The sequence below is a fragment of the Chaetodon auriga genome, chromosome 14 (assembly GCF_051107435.1).
Source record: "Chaetodon auriga isolate fChaAug3 chromosome 14, fChaAug3.hap1, whole genome shotgun sequence".
NCBI lineage: Eukaryota > Metazoa > Chordata > Actinopteri > Chaetodontiformes > Chaetodontidae > Chaetodon > Chaetodon auriga.
Genome location: NC_135087.1, coordinates 25966966 through 25988314, shown reverse-complemented (window position 1 = coordinate 25988314; position 21349 = coordinate 25966966). Strand labels below are relative to the sequence as shown.

The 21349-nt window shown below is 41.1% G+C and overlaps 1 protein-coding gene across 1 annotated transcript in view; it reads right to left on the bottom strand.

Moving 5' to 3' along the window:
* The window catches only part of pxdn (peroxidasin), a 102487-nt gene extending 83275 nt beyond the window's left edge, over window positions 1-19212 (bottom strand). Inside the window, exon 1 of the mRNA XM_076748681.1 lies at window positions 18954-19212. Coding sequence (XP_076604796.1) covers window positions 18954-19138 — 185 coding nt within the window. The 5' untranslated portion in view covers window positions 19139-19212. The remainder of the gene's footprint in view (window positions 1-18953) is intronic.
* Between the last annotated feature and the right edge of the window lie 2137 nt (window positions 19213-21349).

The following is a 21349-nucleotide window of genomic DNA, read 5'->3' as shown; positions in this document are numbered from 1 at the left end:
CATTTGCTCTGTGAAATCCCTCACATATGGATTCGATCAGTGGGAGCCCAACTTTTTCATATGCTGACTTCCTTTCATATAGGCTGTGAACTAGTGCAAGAATTCACTTAGCTTTTCTGTAACTGAACATTCTTTGTGTGGAACGTCCTTTGGCTACAGTGATATTGTTGTTTCTGGCAGCACCTTCAGTATGTGAGAAACTTCATTAAGTTCTTAATCTCAAGATAACACTTCCACATAAAACTGGAGCATTACTTATCACAATTTTCAATTAATCAACAACTTCTGAACTATGGCTAGCTTTGACCTTAAACCCCCACAATCAGAAAGTTGAATCAAGAGATCTTTGCAACAGCAGGTTGGCTGCATTTAGAGCACTAAGAAAATGAGCCATCAAAAACACTTTAAAAGGAGAGAGAGGTGAAGAGCAGGGAGCACATCTTTGTGAACAGGTACAGCACACTTAGGAAAACACTTCTCTCCAGGCAGACTGCACAATGCACTGCCCTGACATGCTGAGGCAGGGGTTGTCCTACTTAAATGCCTCCAGCTCTGAGGGATGAAGGCAGGGCAAGGCAGCTAAATGCTGGTTCATGCAGCACCCATTTTAGGTCATTAAAATCAAATGTTCTGATTTCTGCTGAGAGAGGTCCAAAGTCTAAACTTGACCTGTCTAAAATTGATATTAATTAATTGATTAAGAGATATTACCATGACCATTTGCCCTGGCTTGTGGCTATGCTATTTTGGCACGGTGTGTGTTTGAGTCTCACTTTCATGGCAAAGATGTTTCTTTGTAGAGAAGGCTAAATAAGGTCAAGCACAGTGTTGTCTTTGGCAGCAGGGTGTGTTTAAAGAATCAGCTGTTGATGGAAGATAAAGAGAGGCTCAGCTGACCAGAACGTCCTGGAATTACTGGAGCTGATGACATCTGCACCAATGTTTCCCACTCTGAGGCTTACAGTGAATGAGTCTAATAAGTACCAGCACTGGCACTCCAAAACGTGTTCTCATCTGAGTGATCATTTTGTCAGCACGTCTGTTAATAGAAACCTTGTGTGCCAAAACCTGATCCTGAAAATCATAACCTAGAGACAGTTGTTTATTTCATAAACACACTGACACTAATCGCACTTAATCCCTATTCAAAGCAATACGGCTGTTTTAACTTCATGAGATCTACACTAACACCAATGCTCCTGTGGCACACTGCAAGAAGCAAAATCTAAGTAAAGTGAAATATTTTTAATGAAGGCAATATGAACTTGTTTTTTTTTGTCTGACAAAAAATATATCTTCTTACCAAACAGTTTTATGTCGGAGCATTTCACTTGTTTCAAGCATTTTTGTCCTTAATTTTCTTAATAAGATATTATAATACATTACTGACATTTTATTTCTGGTTCTGAGCAATTTGATGCCTGAAATGAGAATTTCTAGAAGTATAAAGCTATTTGATCAGCAAACAAGTACAACTGCTATTTCGAAGTTATAATTTCTTTGTATCCTTGTATCCACTTGTTTTAAAACTTTTGGTAGGTGAAACTGTCCTGTTCTGTTGGTAGATAATTTGCTTACTTGAAGTAATAATTCCCCTATTTTATTGCTTTTTTTGAATCATGAAAGCAAAAATCCATAATTCCTTTACCGCAATTAAGCAGGAAGTAATGACTACACTTTGTCAGAGGAACAAGATGGTCTATAAAGCTGCTTTGTTTATCATCAAGGGAGAAAAGCAGCAGAGGAGAATTAGCCACAAAGAGAAAAACACAGGAAGCAAGGAGGACATTTGGTAAACAAGGCATCTGTGAGACATTCATCAGCAAATAGTTCACTGAGCCACCAGAGACCACTGTGATGTTGTCACAAAAAAATGAGTACAGACTCCTGAGCATTTAATGATATTTGTTTGGGGACTTGTTAAAAAAGTCTGTTAAGTCCCATCAATGTGTTTTGATGGAATTGCTCCAGAGGGAACAATAAAACAGTAAGGCCAATAACCCTGCAAAGGGGCTGCCTAAACAAAAAGCCTGAACACTTTCCCTGGCTCAGTAATGAAGGAGCCATTAACACATTGAGGGCAGAACAAAATATGATTTTAGATTATTTTGACAATAGAAATTTGTCATTTAGACACACATGATGGCTCAGTAGGCCCATAATTGAATATGTCATGCTGACAAGACCAGAGCCAACAAGGAAACTGACTTTTAAGATTTATTCTTTCGCAGACCTTTGTATTGTACATTTCAAGAGAATGAATGAACAATTTTACCATTGAGTCCCTTTTTTGCACTGCAGCTTTTGGCATACACTGAACTCAAGCCTTACGTTTCTCGAAAGATAATTAGACTGACCTATTTAGACTAGACAATGCTGACAATCTGCCCACAGTGTTTTCAGCTAACCGTGTCTGAGAGAACTGTAGGTCCAGGGAGTGCACTGAGGAAATTTTGGGACACAGTGGCTCTCACCCCTCACAGGACAATTGCTGTACTTATTCAGTGTGTTACTATAAATATTTAATACGCCAGCAACTCTAGTCAGACAATATTTACATATAGCAGTCTAAATTTTAAAACAGTGTATTCATGTGAAAATCATTTCTGTCCACATTAGCATTTCCATGTAATTCTTGAGACCTTTATACACCTGAACAACATGAAAAGGGCTAAATCTCCTCTTATTTATCCTCTTTTCACTTTAACAGCAAAACTGTGCATCACTGCCAACATCTGGTGAGGACTGGGGCAGACAGTCCAGCTGATCAAATCATTATTTCATGGTTGGGACCTTGTCTGACAAAATCAGCATAAATACAGGTCATTGACAGCAGCTGACCTGTATCATTTATTTATATAAATGTTTAATTTATGTGTTTAGCGAAAAAAGTTAGAAGACAGAAAGTTGTCTTCCTAAAGGGAAACTTCCTAAAGGGAAACTTTGCCAGTTTTCAACCAGCTTTGTATCATTATACACTGTTAACGATTGCTGTATATTTACGGTGAAATTCTACAGCCCACTCCCGTTTCTGTGGAATACGGCAACTTGCTGCAAGGAAAATTGCATTCTGGGAGCCTTGTGTGGACAACCCGCGCCGATATTTGAATCCACAGCAGAATGCTGTATGAATTGCAACGTCACAGCTGCTGAAAGCTGTGTAGCCAATCCAGTCTCAAGGAACGCATTTCCCTCCTCACCTTTGCTTCGGCGTTCGGTCTCCAACCTGGCTCTACCTCCGACAGAGACACTTCCTTGCTCGAATAAAGATTCAATTCAGGTCAGAACCAGACTAATGTTGATAACAGCCAGCATAAAGGCGAGCCTTATGCTACGTTCATTCGGGAATGCAGGAAGCATTCCCGAATGAACGACTTCCCGCTTTATGCTAACGCTTTTACGCTCGCGACAGACTTTCTAGTGGCTTCGACGCTTCATTCACGTCACGTCTCGTTATACTGTAACACCGTTATACTGATCCGGTACAAAGCAAAGGCATGACCGGCACCCATATCTATGGGTTTCAGTCATGAGACATTTTTGTTGTGGCGGCCATCTTTAGGACCGCTGAGCTGTGCCTCCACAGTACCTGTCAGCAGTGATCTGCTAACTCCGCTCACATCTGCGGGAGTTTTGCCGAAGTTGACGCTTTCATTTACATCTATCTAGTCCACAATCCTTCTCTGTACAGCGGGGAGTCCCTCAAGACATTCAAGAGCACTGAGGCCTTCCGGTACGCCACCTCAGGATGGTTAATGATCTGAAAGTGTTTAATCTGGACGAGAAAAAACGTTTCTCCATCACAGGAAGGTTCAGTGGCAGTTTGTTAATCAAGCGATATGACACCAAAGTGTATTGTTTTCTCCTAGCCCCGTTTGCATGAAGTTACTGATTGAACTGCTAATAACGACCCCTAAAGTAAAATAATTCTGTGATCAATCATACAACAGTTAACAACCAAATAGGAGATGAAATTCCTATTGTGAGGCAATTTACTCTCAAAATAAAGAGTAGATTTGCTGCCGTTATCTCCCTTTTTGTGGAAAGAAGTGGGGTTTGAGTCTGACTGCAACTAGTCATGTCAGAAAACTGACAAATGAAACTTAGTTTAGCCGACTAAGTTGCATCAGTAATGTCAACATAATATTTTAAACCATATGTTGTGAGCTAGTGAACCTATTATTTATTATTCGTGTCGCACCTTGCAGGTGAAGCATTCACAAAGCCTCAGTGTCACCCCAGCACACCCCTGGGTTACAGTGCATGAAGATGAGACTGCGTATTGATACAACATATATACAGAATATAGGCAACAGGTTGACGTTTGGTCCTAAAGATGGTGCCGCGACTACTGTGTGACGTCACATGAAACCCACGGATAGCTTGTTTCAATGTATTTCAGTGGGGTTAGGTATCTTTGGATTTTGTCAGATCATTCATTAACATGTTCCTTTTTTCCCCAGGATGTAATGCCTGTGGTGTTTTGAGTGACTGTAAGTACACACACACTGCAGTTCAGTGTTGTTCAATCTTATGTAAATGTCCTGTGATGTTGGTCAAGTTTTTATCCTCTGTGTTTGTGTCTTCCCACAGAGCCTAGTGGATCCTGTGTGAGCAGCTATCCAAGACACTTCAAACAGAGAGCGCAAGTTCACCAACATCCCATCAGTTTCAGTGTGTCAGACTCTACTTTAGAGGCAGAGTGAGTACACATGGTACTGACATTGTGGTCATCACTCACTCACAATGACAAGTGCACTGTGTAGTGCACTTTTTCTGTGATAAGGAAACAAGCTCCTGTTTTGGTTTTTCTTGAGTGCTTAAACATCTTGATTAATTGACAAGATTAAACATCTTACCAACATGTTCCACTGCCAGTTTTGTGCACATGTAAGCAATGATATTCCAGGATTTTTAAGGCACATAAAACTCCACAGAAACATTGCAAACTCTCTTTACAAATGTGGTTTTCCTGATTGTAAGAGTGCTTTCAAACAGGTTACGGTTTTGAAGTCCCATGTTTATAGACATCACAGACAGAAAGAAAAAGGACAAAGTGTGTGTTCTGACATAAGTTTAATATGTCATGTTGATTTTTGTGATGTCCAGTGTGATGGTTTGAGTAGTTTTTTCAGGCATTTGAAGACTCATATCACAGAGGGTGCAATGGTTACTTGCCCATTTAGATTGTGTGAGAAGACATTTACAGTGAAATCCACTTTTGCATTTGTTCTAAAATGCTAGAACATTGTCTGTTCAAAAAAATGTTTGGTCAGTCAAATAAAATGTTTTATACTAAATTGCATTTGCTCTGTTTTTAAGTAGCTAGATCAAATGTAGTGCTGCCATTAGATTGCTATATTGAAAGCCAAATACTGTGAATTAAATTTACAAGACAGGGCTGTAAATGGAAATGAAAATCACTGAATAGACTGTAATAAAAATTACAGTAATACGAGATATTAACATGGAATTGCTGTAAATTGAAATGAAAATCACAGAAAAGTACTGTAATTAAAATTACAGTACTATTTTGTAAATGATATTTACAGTAATACTGCTGTAAATTTATAGCAATTAGCTGGTTACTCTGCTGCCAGTAAATTACTGTAAATTTACAGTTAAATTTTTTACAGTGTAGTGTGGGCAGTGTATGCAAATGAACAACACGTGCTACAGGGCTGTCGTACTATGCCTGCCTCCAGATACAAAGAGTGCAGAAGTGAAGATCAGAGGAAGACAGCCATCGAACTTTGATCAAACTGTCAAACTAGGCAGTGCTGATCAAATATGAATCGATATTCTGCGGTGTTTCCCCTACCATTATATTATGGGGGCACACTCCCACCAGACAGAGGGTGACAATTATCCACTTTGTGGATAATTGCTTCCTGTGTTTTTCTTTTTTCTCTGATAATTTGTTCAGTTGTTCAGATATTTAGTTCAATGTACAGTTCAGTTGTTATACTGACTACTGTCATTAAGAGAAATACATGAACACCATGATTCCTTTACGTGTTTGTGGCAGTTAGCTGGGCACCAGTGATGTACTGGGCGGTTTTCACCACTCGTTGCAGGGCCTTTCCGCTCGGAGGCTGTGCAGCTGCCATATCATACTGAGATGCAGTTAGTCAGGATGCTATCAATGGTGCAGCGGCAGAAGTTGACTAGGATTTGATGAGCCAGGTTGAGGAGTTGAGGGTCCAGGAGAGGTCCTCAGCCCTGTCGATGTGAATGGGGGTGTGACTGCAGCTTTTGGTTTTCCTGTAGTCCACGATGAGCTCCTTGGTCTTCTTGGTGTTGAGGGTCAGGTTGTTGTCGGCACACCACATCACCAGCAACCTCATCCCTGTAGATCAGGTTGATCAGTTGATCAGGCCTATCACTGTGGTGTCCACTGCAAACTTAATGATGGAGTTGGAGCCATGCACGGAGTAGAGGAGAGTGCTCAGCACACAGCCCTGTGAGACGCCGGTGTTCAGGGTCAGGGTGGGGGAGATGTGGTTGTCTAACCTAACAGACTGGGGTCTGTTGGTTAGGAAGTCCAGGGTTCAGTTGCAGAGGGAGGTGCTGATGCCAAGGTCACTGAGTTTGTTGACCAGTTTGGAGGGGATGACTGTGTTGAATGCTGAGCTGAAGTCAATCAACAGCATCTTCGCATAGGTGTTGTTGTCCAGGTGCGTCAGGGTGGAGTACAGTGCCGTGGAGATGGCATCCTCCCTCGACCTGTTTGGTCGGTAGGCAAACTGATGGGGGTCCAGTGTAGGGGGAAGACAGCATATGAGATGGGCCAAGACCAGCCTCTCACAGCGCTTGGTGATGAAGAGGGTGGGTGCGATGGGGCGGAAGTCATTAAGGCCCACTGAAGCTGACTGCTTCGGTACCAGTACAATGGTGGTGGTCTTGAGGCACGTGGGGACTGCTGCATCGGCCAGCGACAGGTTGAAGATGACAGTGAAGACACCAGCCAGCTGTTCTGCACAGGCCTTGAGCATGCGACCGCGTGTGCCGTCAGGGCCAGCAGCCTTAAGGACGTTCACCCTGCTGAGTACAGAACACACATTGTAGGTGGAGAGCCTGAGGGGATGTTCATCTGGGTGGGGAGCAATTTTGGTGGCTGATTGGCTGTCCCTGACAAAGCGAGTGTAGAAGTTGTTGAGATTGTCAGGGAGGGAGGCATTGCTGGTTGGAGGGGCTGTCTTTTTTGGCTGATAATCTGTGATGGCCTGGATGCCCTGCCACATGCGGTGGGGGTCTGCGTTGTTGTGGAAAGTCCTCCTCAATCTGTAGCTTGTGAGCGTGTTTAGCTTCCCTGATGCCCCTCTTCAGGTTAGCTCTGGATGAACTGTAGGCCACTGCATTGCCAGATCAAAGGCAGCGTCACGTTCCTTTAGTAGGAGGCAAACCTTACAGTTCATCCAAAGCTTCTAGCCGGGGAAACACGTCTGATGAGTGGTGTATACTTGGAGAGTAGGAACAATGACAGGTGATCAGACTGTCCCAGGTGGGGGAGGGGGTGGCTTTGTAAGCCTCAGGAATGTTTGTAGAAACATGGTCCATGGTTTTGTCTCCTCTGGTGGGGCAGGAGACATTTTGGTGAAATTTGGGGAGAACAGTCCTCAGGTTGGAGTGGTTGAAGTCTCCAGCAACAAGAAAGGCTCCATCAGGGTGTGTAGTTTGTTGTTTGTGGATAGCAGCATACAGTTCTTTCATTGCTAGTTTAGCATTGGCATCCGGGGGGGACATAAGCTGCAGTTATCAAAGTGGATGTGAACTCTCTAGGCAGATGAAAAGGCCTGCACTTGATCATCAGATATTCCAGACTATCAGAACAGTGGCTCCCAGTGATAACAGAGTCTCTACTCCAAGTTTTGGAGATTTTACCGGAATGCTCTACCATTCTGTCCACTCTGAAGATGCGGCATCCCTGCAGCTCTATCACGTTGTCTGGGGTGCTGTTGTTAAGCCACGTTTCAGTGAAAATCATGATGTTGCAGTCCATAAACATCCTCTGTGATGATGTGAGTCATAGCTCGTCTATTTTGTTCGCCAAATACCAAACATTGGTGAGGAAGATACTGGGTAGCGGTAGCCGGTGCGGGATTAGCCGTAGCTTAGTCCGTAGACCTCCGCTATCCTTTGTTTACGATCTTGACACTGCCGACGGTCGCTTCCGGTCGGCGTAGCGGTCCTGGAGATCTCTTGGGGGAGCTGCAATCTGTTGAATACACTGCTTGTGCATCAAAATCTTAAATCCAAAAGTTGCTGACTGGTGTAGGACGTGTTCGCAAAGCTGTAATGAGTGAACAGGCTCGAAACCAGTCAAAAAATAATAACTATATCACAAATTCTAGTGAGACGCTGAGCCTCGCATTTGTGCATGCACTGCCATCTTGAGTTAACATCTGCTCAGTGACGCTTGCGGCATTAATTTTGGCCAATTGAGCTTCTTCCTTCTGCTAGGCACGAAAGGGCTTGAACCCACAATAGCTGCTTCCAGCTATATTTATTATTAGGTATAGAGCTGGGTGGATTACTCTGCGGAGTGATAGTTCGTTTACACCTCTGTTCGGTCTCCTGCTGCTCTCTGTGGTCACCTGTGCTGTGCTGTGCTTTCATGCAGCCAAATTCATTGTTCTCTTTCTGCTGCTAGACAGCTGAGTGAGTATGAAATAACCACTACACATTAACCAGCAGTCATTTCCAAGCAGCTGAGCTGTGATGATAAAATCCTTAATTCATAATTGCAGTGTCGTCTGACAAAATCGTCAAAAAATCATCAAAATACATTTTGAGATTTAAAATAATTTTTTGCCCAAAGCCCACATTACTTTGTAACTGGGGATGTAACAAAATATCGACTCTTGCAAAATCGCAATAAAGATATGGCTCAATGCCGTTGCGGGACTGTGACGTTATCTACCATGACATTACATGGTTATTTAATATCTCTCATCATTGAAAATTGTATTGCTTTTGTTTGAACAGTAGAGGGCTCAATCATAGTAGTCAAGAAAAGAGATTCCCTAATCAAAATAAACCCAATGAGAAAATTACAGAGTAACGTGCCAATAACGAAAAAGAGTTTTAGAGACTTGTAGGGCTGATGCATTTTGGTTTTCCTGTTTCAAGAATTAACAAAGGCAAAAAGGAACCTGACGAACGCAAAACAATTTACTAGTACTGCTGGACGACGGTCAACTACACTACAGGAAACAGATCATGAGAAGCCATTTGGCACATCACCCAGAAAAGCTCAAATCACAACAACAATATACTATAAGAAAAAGGCTTCTGCCAGGCCAAAGGAGCCTAAAAGAAGCATCTGGAGCATTACAAGAGCTGAAGAAATAACACACATTGGTGAAAATATAGTAAAACACTGAAAGCTGTTTGGTGTGGTCAACAACGATGAATTTCAGAGGTTAATAAACATACTGGAGCCAAATTATACAATTCCATCAAGGCTATGTTGGACAGCTCTGTACCAAGAAACAAAAGCTTAAGTGGCACAGAGCCTCAAAGAAGCAGAGTGCATCTCAATAACTACAGATGGGTGGACTTCACAAGCTGTGGCCTCACACTGGACTCAACAAAGCTGACGTTTTGAATCTGCTGGCTTGGAGTGGAGCTCGACATAAAGATGGCTTTGCTGTCGTTACAGACAATGCACAGGTATGGATGTGGTGGTGAGAAAGGCCAGCCTGTCCCCACACATAAAGTGTTTTGCTCACACTTTAAATCTTGCTTCACAAGCAGATTTGAACATAGGCCACGCCAGCCATCTGCTTAGTGGAGTGAGTATGGATATCTGCAGTCTCCCCTCCTCTTCCCCCCCTCTGTGCTCTGGTCTGTCCCTTTCCTGTTTTTTCCCTGTTGTGCTAAGGTGCCTGGTCCACAACTGCTGGAATTTGAGCAGTAGTCCTTTTTCATGACAGTAGGATTTTTATGGCATCTACTTTTTTTGTTTTTGTTTTTTTTTTTTAGTAATCTGTACAAATGTTCATATACATAGTTGTGTTTCTATTCTGTATCCTGTACACTTTTTTATTTTGACTTCTTTATGGCAATGTGCTTGCTCTTTGTAATACTTGCTGGCTGTAATGACTAAATTTCCCCTGTGCGTGATAAATAAAGTGTTATCTTTTATTCATTAAAATACAGTTTTCCCGCCTCCTGCCTCATTTGTGCCTGACACTTTGGGTCCTGTAAATTCAGCCAAAACTTAACAGTGAGGCATATAGCAGCATTTTTTCACCGGAGTTCACAGCTGTGCTGACCACCAAACAGAGACTATTAAACCTGCCAGTAACTGATCATGGTCGTGGTCACTCAATGGAACAGCTTTCTTGACATGCTTGAGCGCTACCTTTTATTTTATTTTGTAAAAGGACTGCTTCTGACTGCTGCGTTGGTTTTGTTTTGAAATTGTACATGGTTCAATCACTCATTGCCAAAGACAATTCATGGCAATTGTTTGCATATGCTTAGGTCATGGCTGGCTATTTTTATATTATTAAAGAGGGAAAGCAGAAGCATTTAAGTTAAAAGGAAAAACTAATATATATATATATATATACACACACACACACACACACACACACACACAGTGCTTAACAAATCTTTTAGACTACCTGTCATAAAAATGATAAAACATAAATATTTTAGAAATCTTTCAAAAACTTGTTTAAAACTAAAAATGTTATTGTCATTTATCTGGCAAATAACAAACTGAAACGACTAAATAGTCCTTTTCACACATAACCAAAAAACTTCATATTTTGTATGGCCTCCTTTGGCCCTGATAACAGCTTGCATTCTTGCTGGCATTGTTTTTATGTACTTTTGCGACAGTCTCTTTTGTTACTGAGTTCCAGCTGTTCCCACAGACTTGCTTTGGATTAAACTTTTGTGCGATCAATCTTTGAATCTACTAAATCCCATATTTGTTCAACAGGATTCAAATCCGGACTTTGACTTGGCCAGTCCATCAGTTCCAGTACTCCAGATTCCTTTCTTTTTGTCAAACAGTTTCTGCACAGCTTTGAAGTATGCTTGGGGTCATTGTCTTATTGGTATATGAACCCACGCCCAATCAGATTCAGTCCTGAAGGGATTCCATGATGCACTAAGATGTTGTGGCATCAAAAAGTTCTCCAGCTTTTCTGCGGACATAAACATAACGATGCTGACCGAAGAGTTCAGACTTGGACTCATCTGTCCAGAGTACCTTCTTCCAGTCATCAACAGTCCAGTGTTTGTGCTCCCTGGCAAATCTGAGGCATTTCTGGATGTTTGCAGGCCTCAATAATGGCTTCTTAGCAGCTATTCTTCCCTTTAAGCCTTGTTCCATCAGTCGTCTGCTTATGGTCATTCTGGAGACTTTCTCAGACTCTGATCTAGAAGCATTCATCTCTGCCTGAAGATCAGCACTGGTCTTCCTTCTGTCTCTAGCACTTAAAATCTTGAGGTGTCTGACATCTGCTTCAGTTAACTTTCATTTCCTGCCTCTTCCTTGGCACATTTTGTAAGTACCCATCTCGGCAATTGACTCCAAAGCATACTTGACCACACAGTGAGAACAGTTTATGTCTTTCCCTATTTGTCTCAGAGACCATCCAGCATCATGAAGTGCTTTAGTGGACTCTCATTTTCAGTGAGCTCTCTATGTTTTACCATTTTGAACAGGAATGAGGAATTTCAAACTGAATTCACCTTTTTATACCCAAATTTTAGCCAGCACACTTGGCTAATCAAGCGTAACATTCAACCACTAAAACTATTTTTTCTGTTCAGGAATGCAGGTAAATAACTATAATTTGACATATTAATCAAGAAATAATAATGTGCTTTACTATTTTTTCAGTTTTTTGTAAATCAGTAAATTTGAAAATTCATGGATAACGATGATAATTATATTTTAGCATTAAAAATATCATTTCGATTTAAGTGCTTCTACATATTGGTGTATTAACCATTACAGAAACATAAAAAATGCTGTTAAATTTAGGGCAGCTGTGGCATAAACCTTGCTTTGGGTGGTGGTCTAATAAATTTGTTAAGCACTGTATATATGAATAAAAAAACACTGTACACATGACTTATGAATAAAAGGCATTTTTCTGTTTTTCGTATCACAATAAATATCAAATCATGGACTTTTTAATTGAGGTGTTATTGCACCATGAGTTTATGGTATTATTACATCCCAACTGGTAACCCTAGCAAAGGTCTACTGTCAGATGAGTAAGTTGAAGTGCTTGGACAACAGTGACACTGAGAAGCAACCATATACCCACTGAGCCAGGCCCCTCAGATGTTTGACACCCCCTGTGAGAGCTCATGGGTCTTTCCAGAAGGTTTATACACAACGGCATTGCTACAATACTGTCAATCATGGCAAAGCTGAATTGTTCTGAGTTTCAATTAGACGACTATCCATCCAGTTTCATTGATTCCACATAGTAAATCATGCTGACTGCTTGATAAGAACTGTGTTGCTGCTATACCCGCTGGCTTCAATTACAAACGTTTCAAGCAATATTTTAGTTTAATCAGTTCTTGTATTTCTGCATTAAAGCTGCAAGTAGTCAGTGCTTTGTAAAGATGTTTAATATCTTAAATAAATTTAAATGATGATGAATTGTATTATCACAAATTTACTCTTGGTGGGATAGTAGTAGTAATAGTAATAGTAAAGCCTCTAACATTGTCAAATAATAATCTAGATAAAAAGCGAAGGGCCCTTATTCTGTGTAGCACTGGCAGGATATCGCCTACATCTGGTCTATTTAATTATTATACATGATTTCACAGGAGAACAGTAATTGTAATGAACTGATGGAGAACCTGCAGAAACTAGTGACCAGTTGCAGTACCAAAAGCAGACAGCTCCACCAGAGCACAGTGAGTTAATGAGGTGGTGGACATCGTCCATAAAATCCATCTGGCTTATAATCGTGAGAATGAGACTAATATGGTCAGCTTCAACATCACAAATCGCAGGCAGTGCCAATAAACATTTAACATTCATAGTGTACACAGCTTTTAGACTCATAAAGACAAAAATCACAAACAACACCAGTGCACTTGTACTGACTATTGTACTGACTATTGTACTGAATCCACATGGTGTTAGAGTTTGCATCTGCACTGTCAGAATATTGCTATGATGTATAAGTTGTGCTACTGTCCAGAAATGTATGTATGGAATAAGTGATACGTAAGCTGCTAAATAATCAAGCACTCTCAGAGCTCTAGAAACAAAAAATAAATAGCATTTCCACTGATGTGCATATATGCAACCATGACATTTATCACAGAGTTTGTAGGCTCTGAATATTCACAAAGCAAAAATGTGATGCAGTGCTGTGCAAATGGCAATTATAGCTGCAAGGAAAATTTCAGAAGAGGTTTCTGTAAGTTCTTGTCTGAGCCAAGATGATGAGTGAACCTGGCTGCTGCCAAATTCAACCAGCATCTGAGTGCCATGTGTGGACCTCTCCTCTAATTCTCTTCTCCCTCTCTAGTCAAGAGTCATTTGGCTTTGTGACACATGCCCAAGTGGGTTTGCCAAGGACTCTGAGGCGTGCGTGAGTCATTCTTAGTTAAACAAGAACATGGCTGACTCTTCGCTTGGTTGGATGAACAGTGAACCAGGACCTCCAAACATGGTTCCAACTGTTCTCTGCAAAACACATCCTGTGTAAAAATGACAAGGATTTTTTTTCTTGTACTGCACTGGTGCAGAACAAGAGCAAATCAAAATCCTACAGAGCCAAAAGGATTTGGACAGCTAAAACTGGGGGCCATTGCAAATAAAATGCAAAAACTGATTCACAGGTACAACACATAAGACCCATCTTTTTTTAGCTGGAGAGTTAAGTCCCTACCACATAATACAAAGCTGACAATCAAAAGAGACAATCAAGTTCCAGTCATTGTCATCCTGGGCCTTTTTACCTAATTCTGACTTTCATTAGTTTTTTCTTTTTTACTATTATTACTTTTGTCACAGTAACACTCAAAGTACTTTAAGTTTTTTGATTACACTGTCATACAGATAAAATCGGTCATTTTGAATGTAAATGCACTGGACTGCATATAAAACAAAAAAAAAAAAGAAAACTATTCTGTTTTTATGAGAGTCATAATATGCGTTGCCTCTTCAATATTTCATCAAATTAGCTCTACACACGTTTGCAGTAGCTTTGAAATGTGATCACCATATATTACCATATGAACAGTAAAATAAGGTCCAACCAGAATTCAATGCTTATAAAAGATATATTTTCAGGAACTGAAATTCACCAACTGCCCTGCACTGGATGGGGACAGGAAGGGGCCAGTGGGGTTCCTTCCAACAACTATCTTGGACCCAATCGCTCTGTGCAAATGAGCAAAGCTTTGGGGATTTCTGGCTTTACATTCCATAATGCTGCAGACTGAGTGCCTCACAAAGCCTGACTGCAGCAAATTCCACACAATGGAACTCCACTTTCCCTCCCTGACTCACCAACACTGTCACTCAGTCGGACCAGGCCACTGTTTTGGGCAGGAGTAAAAAAGACATTAAGACATTTAGACAGAGAGCAATGGTTGGCTGCTGATCAACAGGTACTCATCCATGCAGAGTTCAAAGGGAAGTGTCGCAGAAATGTGTCTGCTTATCACAGCCATCACCAGGCAGAACCATGTTGTGCAGTAGGGCTGCCACAAACGATTATTTTGATAGTCGACTAGTAACCGATTATTTTTGCGATTAGTCGACTAGTCGGCTCATACGTAAATTGCAGCTTATCGCACCAGCATGCAGCTGCTCTTATATAACATCATTAGCTTCCAGCTTGAAGTGTTTAAGGTATGTGCTAATTAAAAATAAAGACAATTAAGATGATAGTTCATTCAACTTTTAATGAACTTTGTAGCAACAAACAATTCTTTAAATGTAGCATAAAGTGCAGCTGAGTAAAATAAGGACAAGGCACTGGCCTAAAGAACACAAAAATAAATACTTCATTTGTCTCTGGCATGAAACATAGCTACATTTTCAAGTACTGAATAGTACAAAATCAAATGAGGTTGGCACCTGAAACTAAGACATTATCCACAAAAATTAAGTTTTGGTCTCACTCAAATATAACAAAAGTGCGTTTTGTGCTCAGTGCTCACAACTGTATTCAACTTTACTACACTCTGACTCTATATAATCCAATCTACACAAGGCTCTCGTTCATGGCCAGGAAAGTTAGCATTTCTACATGTGCTGGGGAAAGGCTTGCTCTCTTTTTTTTATGTGTGGTAAGGCTAATGAAATCGTCGTCGTTAATTTTAATGTTTACACCTATCAATATAAGTAAGTAGCTCATGCATCGCCGTCATACTGCCATGGAAGGCAAGTTCTGCCTTGCAGATTTTGCATTGCACATGCTTGTCTTTTGTTTTGTGAAAATGCCCCCAAACTTTAGAGCTCCGTTGCCGGGTAGCCATGATACTGGTCAGGCAGTCTGGTGACATCATGGCTGACGTCGATTACTACTGCGCGTGTGCGTCAAGGACAGAAAGGCAGACAAGGCAGCGAAGGGTACAGCGGCAGTTTGGAGAGAAAAACAAAGCTTGAAAAAAAAAAATAAATGACGCGTCGACAACTAAATTAGTCGTCAACGATTTTGATAGTTGACGTAGTTGTGACTAGTCGACTAATCGTGGCAGCCCTACTGTGCAGTCAACCTGGTGACACTGTGACACTCCAACTGAACTGTCTTAACACCTTTCCTGCACCCATAAACCCCAGATTCCACTCATGAACTGAACACTCATTCCATATAAAACTGCCATTTGGTCAACACGCAGCTGCTGAACTGAAAGATAGGCCCACACTGCACAAAGACACATTTATTAACTTTGTGCAAAGCTCTGTGAATTATGCAGTTTCAAAATAGTTGTTTAAATTTAGCTGATTTTAAGAACTTCATTCATCACAGTATTCTGACTTCTTGAACTAGTGCATTAACAAATTCAAAACTGACTGATATGTTTGCAGGTCTGCAGACACACATTTACAGTATGTGTAGAGTACGGCTCTAGTGTCACAATGTTGAAACTATTTTTGTGTTGCGTCACATAAAGCAGCATAAGAATGACACAAAAATATATTTGAAAACCATAGCAAGCAAACAGCTAACAAGTCCCAATAGGTAACACAGGGCTACAGTTACACAGACAAGCTTTGGCCATGTAAGACTTGTCATGTTGAGTATTTTCTTGATCTGCTAAGGTAATACCAGTTAAACATGCAGTTTGTATTTAGTGTTGGCAACATAGTGCTCCTACTCCAGCAAATCCCTGAGAAGATAAGCAGCAGTGAAGAAATGTAATTTATTGTCCTGCCCATAACAGAAAGTCTTTAGAGAAAACAGCTGAAAAACAAATGTAGGCCCGAAAGAAAAAAACGAATCTGTGAAAAAAATTTGATGATTCTTGGTCCAAGTGTCATGTAGAAAGATCTTGGCCTATGTGCAGTGGTGCTTCTGAGCCAAGAGTTTTATTCACTACTGCAGTGGCCTTGAGGAAACAGAAAGAGATATTTTGACTTTCAAGAAGTTGAAGCTACTAACATTTAATGTTTGAAACTACTCCAAAAGATAACCTGTCATTTTAGCACTTATGGTATTTGGACAGTGTTTCCTAAACATAAACATGTCGATATGTATATACATTGACAGAATTTTTATGGGTGCAAACACATTACATATTTCTACTAAAAAAATCTCAGGTGAGTCACCCAAATGTTTTCTTTTTTGATCGCCTAAGCTTTATTGCTGTTAAGGTGAACCTCAAAAATAAGCAACACTCTCCATGCTCTACTTCCCCAAGAGAGCCTACAAAGAACCCTGGTTGTCTCCTTAATGTATTAAAAATGGATCAGAAGGATAGACACATCTGCATGCCAGTGAGACTACAGCTGTAAAAATATACCAGTAAAAATCAATGTTATGAATAGATGAGTTGGAGTATATTTTAATGTTTAACAACTATTAATGTGTAACTATATTATGTTACCCAGAATAAGGTTACACTTTGTGTGTGCCAAAGGCTTATACTATGGATCAGCTCATACACTAACGATATTCTTTTAAATTCCTAGAATTGAAAGCTGCCAGGTGCCAGGTACAGCACATAGCCACAGGTCAAGTGACTATACAGCAAAAAAGGTACTATTGCTTAATCCAGCAAAGCTCTCAGAATCTTGAGGTAGAGCTCGAACCCTAAGGTTCGAACCATTGAGGAAGAGCTTGAACCATACTACATTATCACCAAACAAGAGAAATACATTTGAAAAATTAGAAGCTGCAGATTGTACACTCCTCTGCATACAACTTCTCAGTTAAATGACATGTTTTCAGTCCACTTCAACTACCATTTTATGAGACTTAATTTGATCAGCCAACCACAAACCGAAAGGACACATCCTTTGCTCACATTCAGACATTCCTCTCAATGGTGTGAGCTCAAATTCATTACGAAGGAGTTTTCCCATTGCAGATGATGTGTTGACAATCTTATACAGCAGAATGAGGCAATGCCAGATAGGTACTGCCTTCATGTGCTGACATGACAGCTGCAGCTTCATACATCACCAGCATGAAAGCTTTTGGGAAGCCACAGCATGCTATCCTGCTCTGATCAGAGTTAGACACATCCTACAAAAGATCTAAACATTCCTTTCATTACTGTGGTGAGGTGTGGAATTTTATCTTTCCTTTGAAGGCATCTGGGTAAGTGTGCACCGTGGGTTCCCTGCAAGGTTACAGGCAGAGCCCATATGATAGAGGACAAGGCTAATTCTGATTATGATGCTGTAGTACAGGCTCTTTAAGATGTCCTTTTGTCTCCCCTCTTAAAGGCTGAATGAAGCTATTTATAGGCCTATGCATTATGGACAAAAATTCACAAAATTGCAGTGGCCAATTAAAGATAAAGGGTGCCACATATTTGGGAGACTAGGCAGATCTGGAGTTCTGTGTTCTCTTGCTATGACTTCTTGGCCAGCTACATCAAGAAAGGAAATTGTCTAGTTGGGTGACTGTAGCAGAGTGCTCCTGACAAACATGGCACACTCACGAGTGCTTGGCAAGTCAGAAGTACTTACTTCCTTTCATCTCTGAGGGAAAATCAAAGAACAGAGTCAATACTGTGCAACAAACCCTTCCACAGTGATAGCTTTTCTGACAACAGAGAAGGCATGAGCTTTAGAAACACCTCCACAGTTTCTCTGTTGCAATGTGGTGTAAAGATCCATTGTTAAAAACAAGCCTATTGGTCATGCCTGACCTTGAACAATGACCATCATTGGAAATTATGTGCACATATCTCCAAAACGTGATAATAAACCCAAAGAAACGTGCGGGACAAGACTGTGGTATCCTAATAAAATCTAATTGGACTGTGTCTATCAGGAAAAGCCTAATATGAGTTACATTTGACACCATTAAAGCACGTCTCCATGAAGGGGATGTTCGCACTTCCTGTGGTTCCTCATACAACTTTCTCATGCAGGGACCTCTGCCGTAGAGCCTCTAAGGTGCCTGCGGTTCATTTCACCACCTGTGTGACCCTAGAAACCCTTTTCATTAACCTCTGCAGCCAACAGCTGAAGTCACTGGCAGGTGTCATAACTTTCTGAAACTTCCTGAGACATTGGAAAAACATCTGCACTACTACAGGACCGATGGTTTCCACAAGCCTTTGTTTAAATTTCAACTTAAATAAGCGATTTAAGTTCCAAAAGTTTGATTTAACATCGTGATTCATTGACGCAAATTAAATCAACCATCGTTACTTTACCAGACCTCAATTGTGGAAAAATACACAGGCTTTGAGCATTCCATGCATTACCATCTAGTGTTCCCGGACGGTCGGCCCCCATTACATTTAAGGAAAAAGCTACTTACAGAATAGTCGTCTGAGGAGAAACTGCTGGTACGATTTCCAGATTTAGATGCATACATCTCACGGTGGTTCGGAAACATAAACAGCGACTAGGACAACAAACTACAAACTGAGGTCCGCTAGCAAGCAATAAAAAAGCCGCCGCGAGTAGACACGGAGAAAACAGACGACCAGCCCGTAACGCCATTGCTAGCAGTGAGCTGAGCTGAGCAGAGACCGCCAGCTGCCCCACTCGCACAGTCGCAGCAAGTCAGCTCAACTGGGAGAGAGACACATACAGGCGAGAGAGAGAGAAGCGGGGCGGGGGGGCAGGAAGACGGGGGAAGAGAGAGAGAGAAAAAGAGATAGTGAGAGAAAAAGTGTGTACAGTGTGTTACAATCCAAGTCCAACAGAAAGCTGGAAGATAACTGTCATGGCTGCACTGAATGCGATTCAGTGAGGCAAAAGTTAGAAACGTATTTATCCTCAGCTATATAGCATCCTTAGGATATTCTGCTTGTATCTAAAAGTCCTCTGCAATAGCACATTTCAAAATAACCCTAACCCTAAATCGCATGATTTGCAATTTGCCATAATTCTAAAATTTGTTTTAAGGCAAACAAATAACTACTTCAATGTTTTGTTTTTCAATGTTTTGAACGCAATACGTCTCCTACTTGTCAATTCTCAGTGTATGTGCACTGGAGGTATCAACTTTCCACATTGCGTTTGTGTTAGTTGAGTAATAGACCAGAAATGGTTTCCAAACAAGTTGTGATGTCACAAATCATGCTCATAGGCCAATACCTTAAAAACAGATTTTCAATGAGCATAGGCAAACTTTCCACAGCAAATGAATGTGAAAACAGCCTTTTCATGTCAAATTCTGCACATAAATCATTCTGCACAGTGATGCTTAAATATTCAACTGTTGGAACAAGGAGAAATAAACATTTTTGAGTGGAGATGACTTCAAATTATGTAAATAATGCTCAGATTTTCAGTTACTTTGGAGGAGCCCTGGTGGCAGTTGTGGGCGAGGGGCCACACTTAGTGGCAACACTGTCGCCTCACAGCTAGAAGGTCCCATGTTCGATTCCCGCCTGGGGCGCTGTGGACGCTGAGGGCGTGTCCTCCACCATGCCCTCGGTGCCTGCTCTCGAGGAAAGGGGCCTCTCTGTATGGAGTTTGCATGCTCACCTGGGGGATCCTCCATAAAATGAAAGCCCCCTCTAAAAACATGCATGAAGACCACCACCTGACCAATGGTGACGATAAGGAAAATGGGTCCCTGGGGGCTGGCAGCCCACTGCTCCTGGTCTGCCGCGGAGGAAGGACTGACCAAGGATGGGTCAAAAGTGGAGAAGAATTTCACCAAGCATGGCGTGTGTGTTTGCATGTACTGTGTGGTGTGACTAATAAAGGATGTCTTTCTTTCTTTCTTGTTTTGTTCCAAAAACACTTGATGGTGGTGTGTTCACAATCACAGATGTGATTGTGTGAAGTGAGACAGTGAGCAATGACAAACGGTCAAGTTTTGGATACCCTATAAATAACTGTAAAGCATGGGGTCATCATTTCAGCCAGAAAACTACATTACAGTTATACCTTACAAATATTAACTTTTTATGATATTAACAAAAAACGAAATTAACCTACATTCCGGACAATAATGTAGGCTATTCTGGCATTAATCAGGTGTGTCAGAATCAGAATCAGAATCAGAATTCCTTTATTGATCCTCGAGGGGAAATTGTTTTGTTGCAGGTGCTCCTTACAAATATAGAATTGGAAAAGAAAGAAAAGAAAAAGAAAATATATATATAAAGCAAATATAAAAACAAAATACTTATACTGAGAATATATATATAGAACAAAATATATATACTGAGAAAAAAATAAAGAGAGTATATACAGAAGGATGTGCAAAATTGAATTTGGTCAAATATGTATCAGTATAGTATCAGTATAAATATGTGTGATCTAACAGGCAGTGAAAAGTCCAAGGGCCATTCAGGTTGTACAGGTTGATGGGCACAGGCAGGAATGTTTTCCTGTGGCCTTCAGTCTTGAGTTTTGGTGGGATGAGTCTCTCACTGAAAGTACTCTATCATGAAGTGGGTGTGAGACGTTGTCCAAGATAGTCCGTAGCTTAGTCAGCATCCTCCTCTCTGACACCACCATCAGAGAGTCACACTCCATTCCCACAACATCACTGGCCTTGCGGATCAGTTTGTTCAGTCTGTTGGCATCCGCCATCCTCAGCCTGCTGCCCCAGCATGCAACAGCGTAGAGAATAGCACTAGCCACCACAGACTCATAGAAAATCCTGAGCATAGTCTGGCAGATGTTGAAGGACCTCAGTCGCCTCGGAAAATAGAGACGACTCTGACCCTTTCTGTGGGAGCGTCAGTGTTC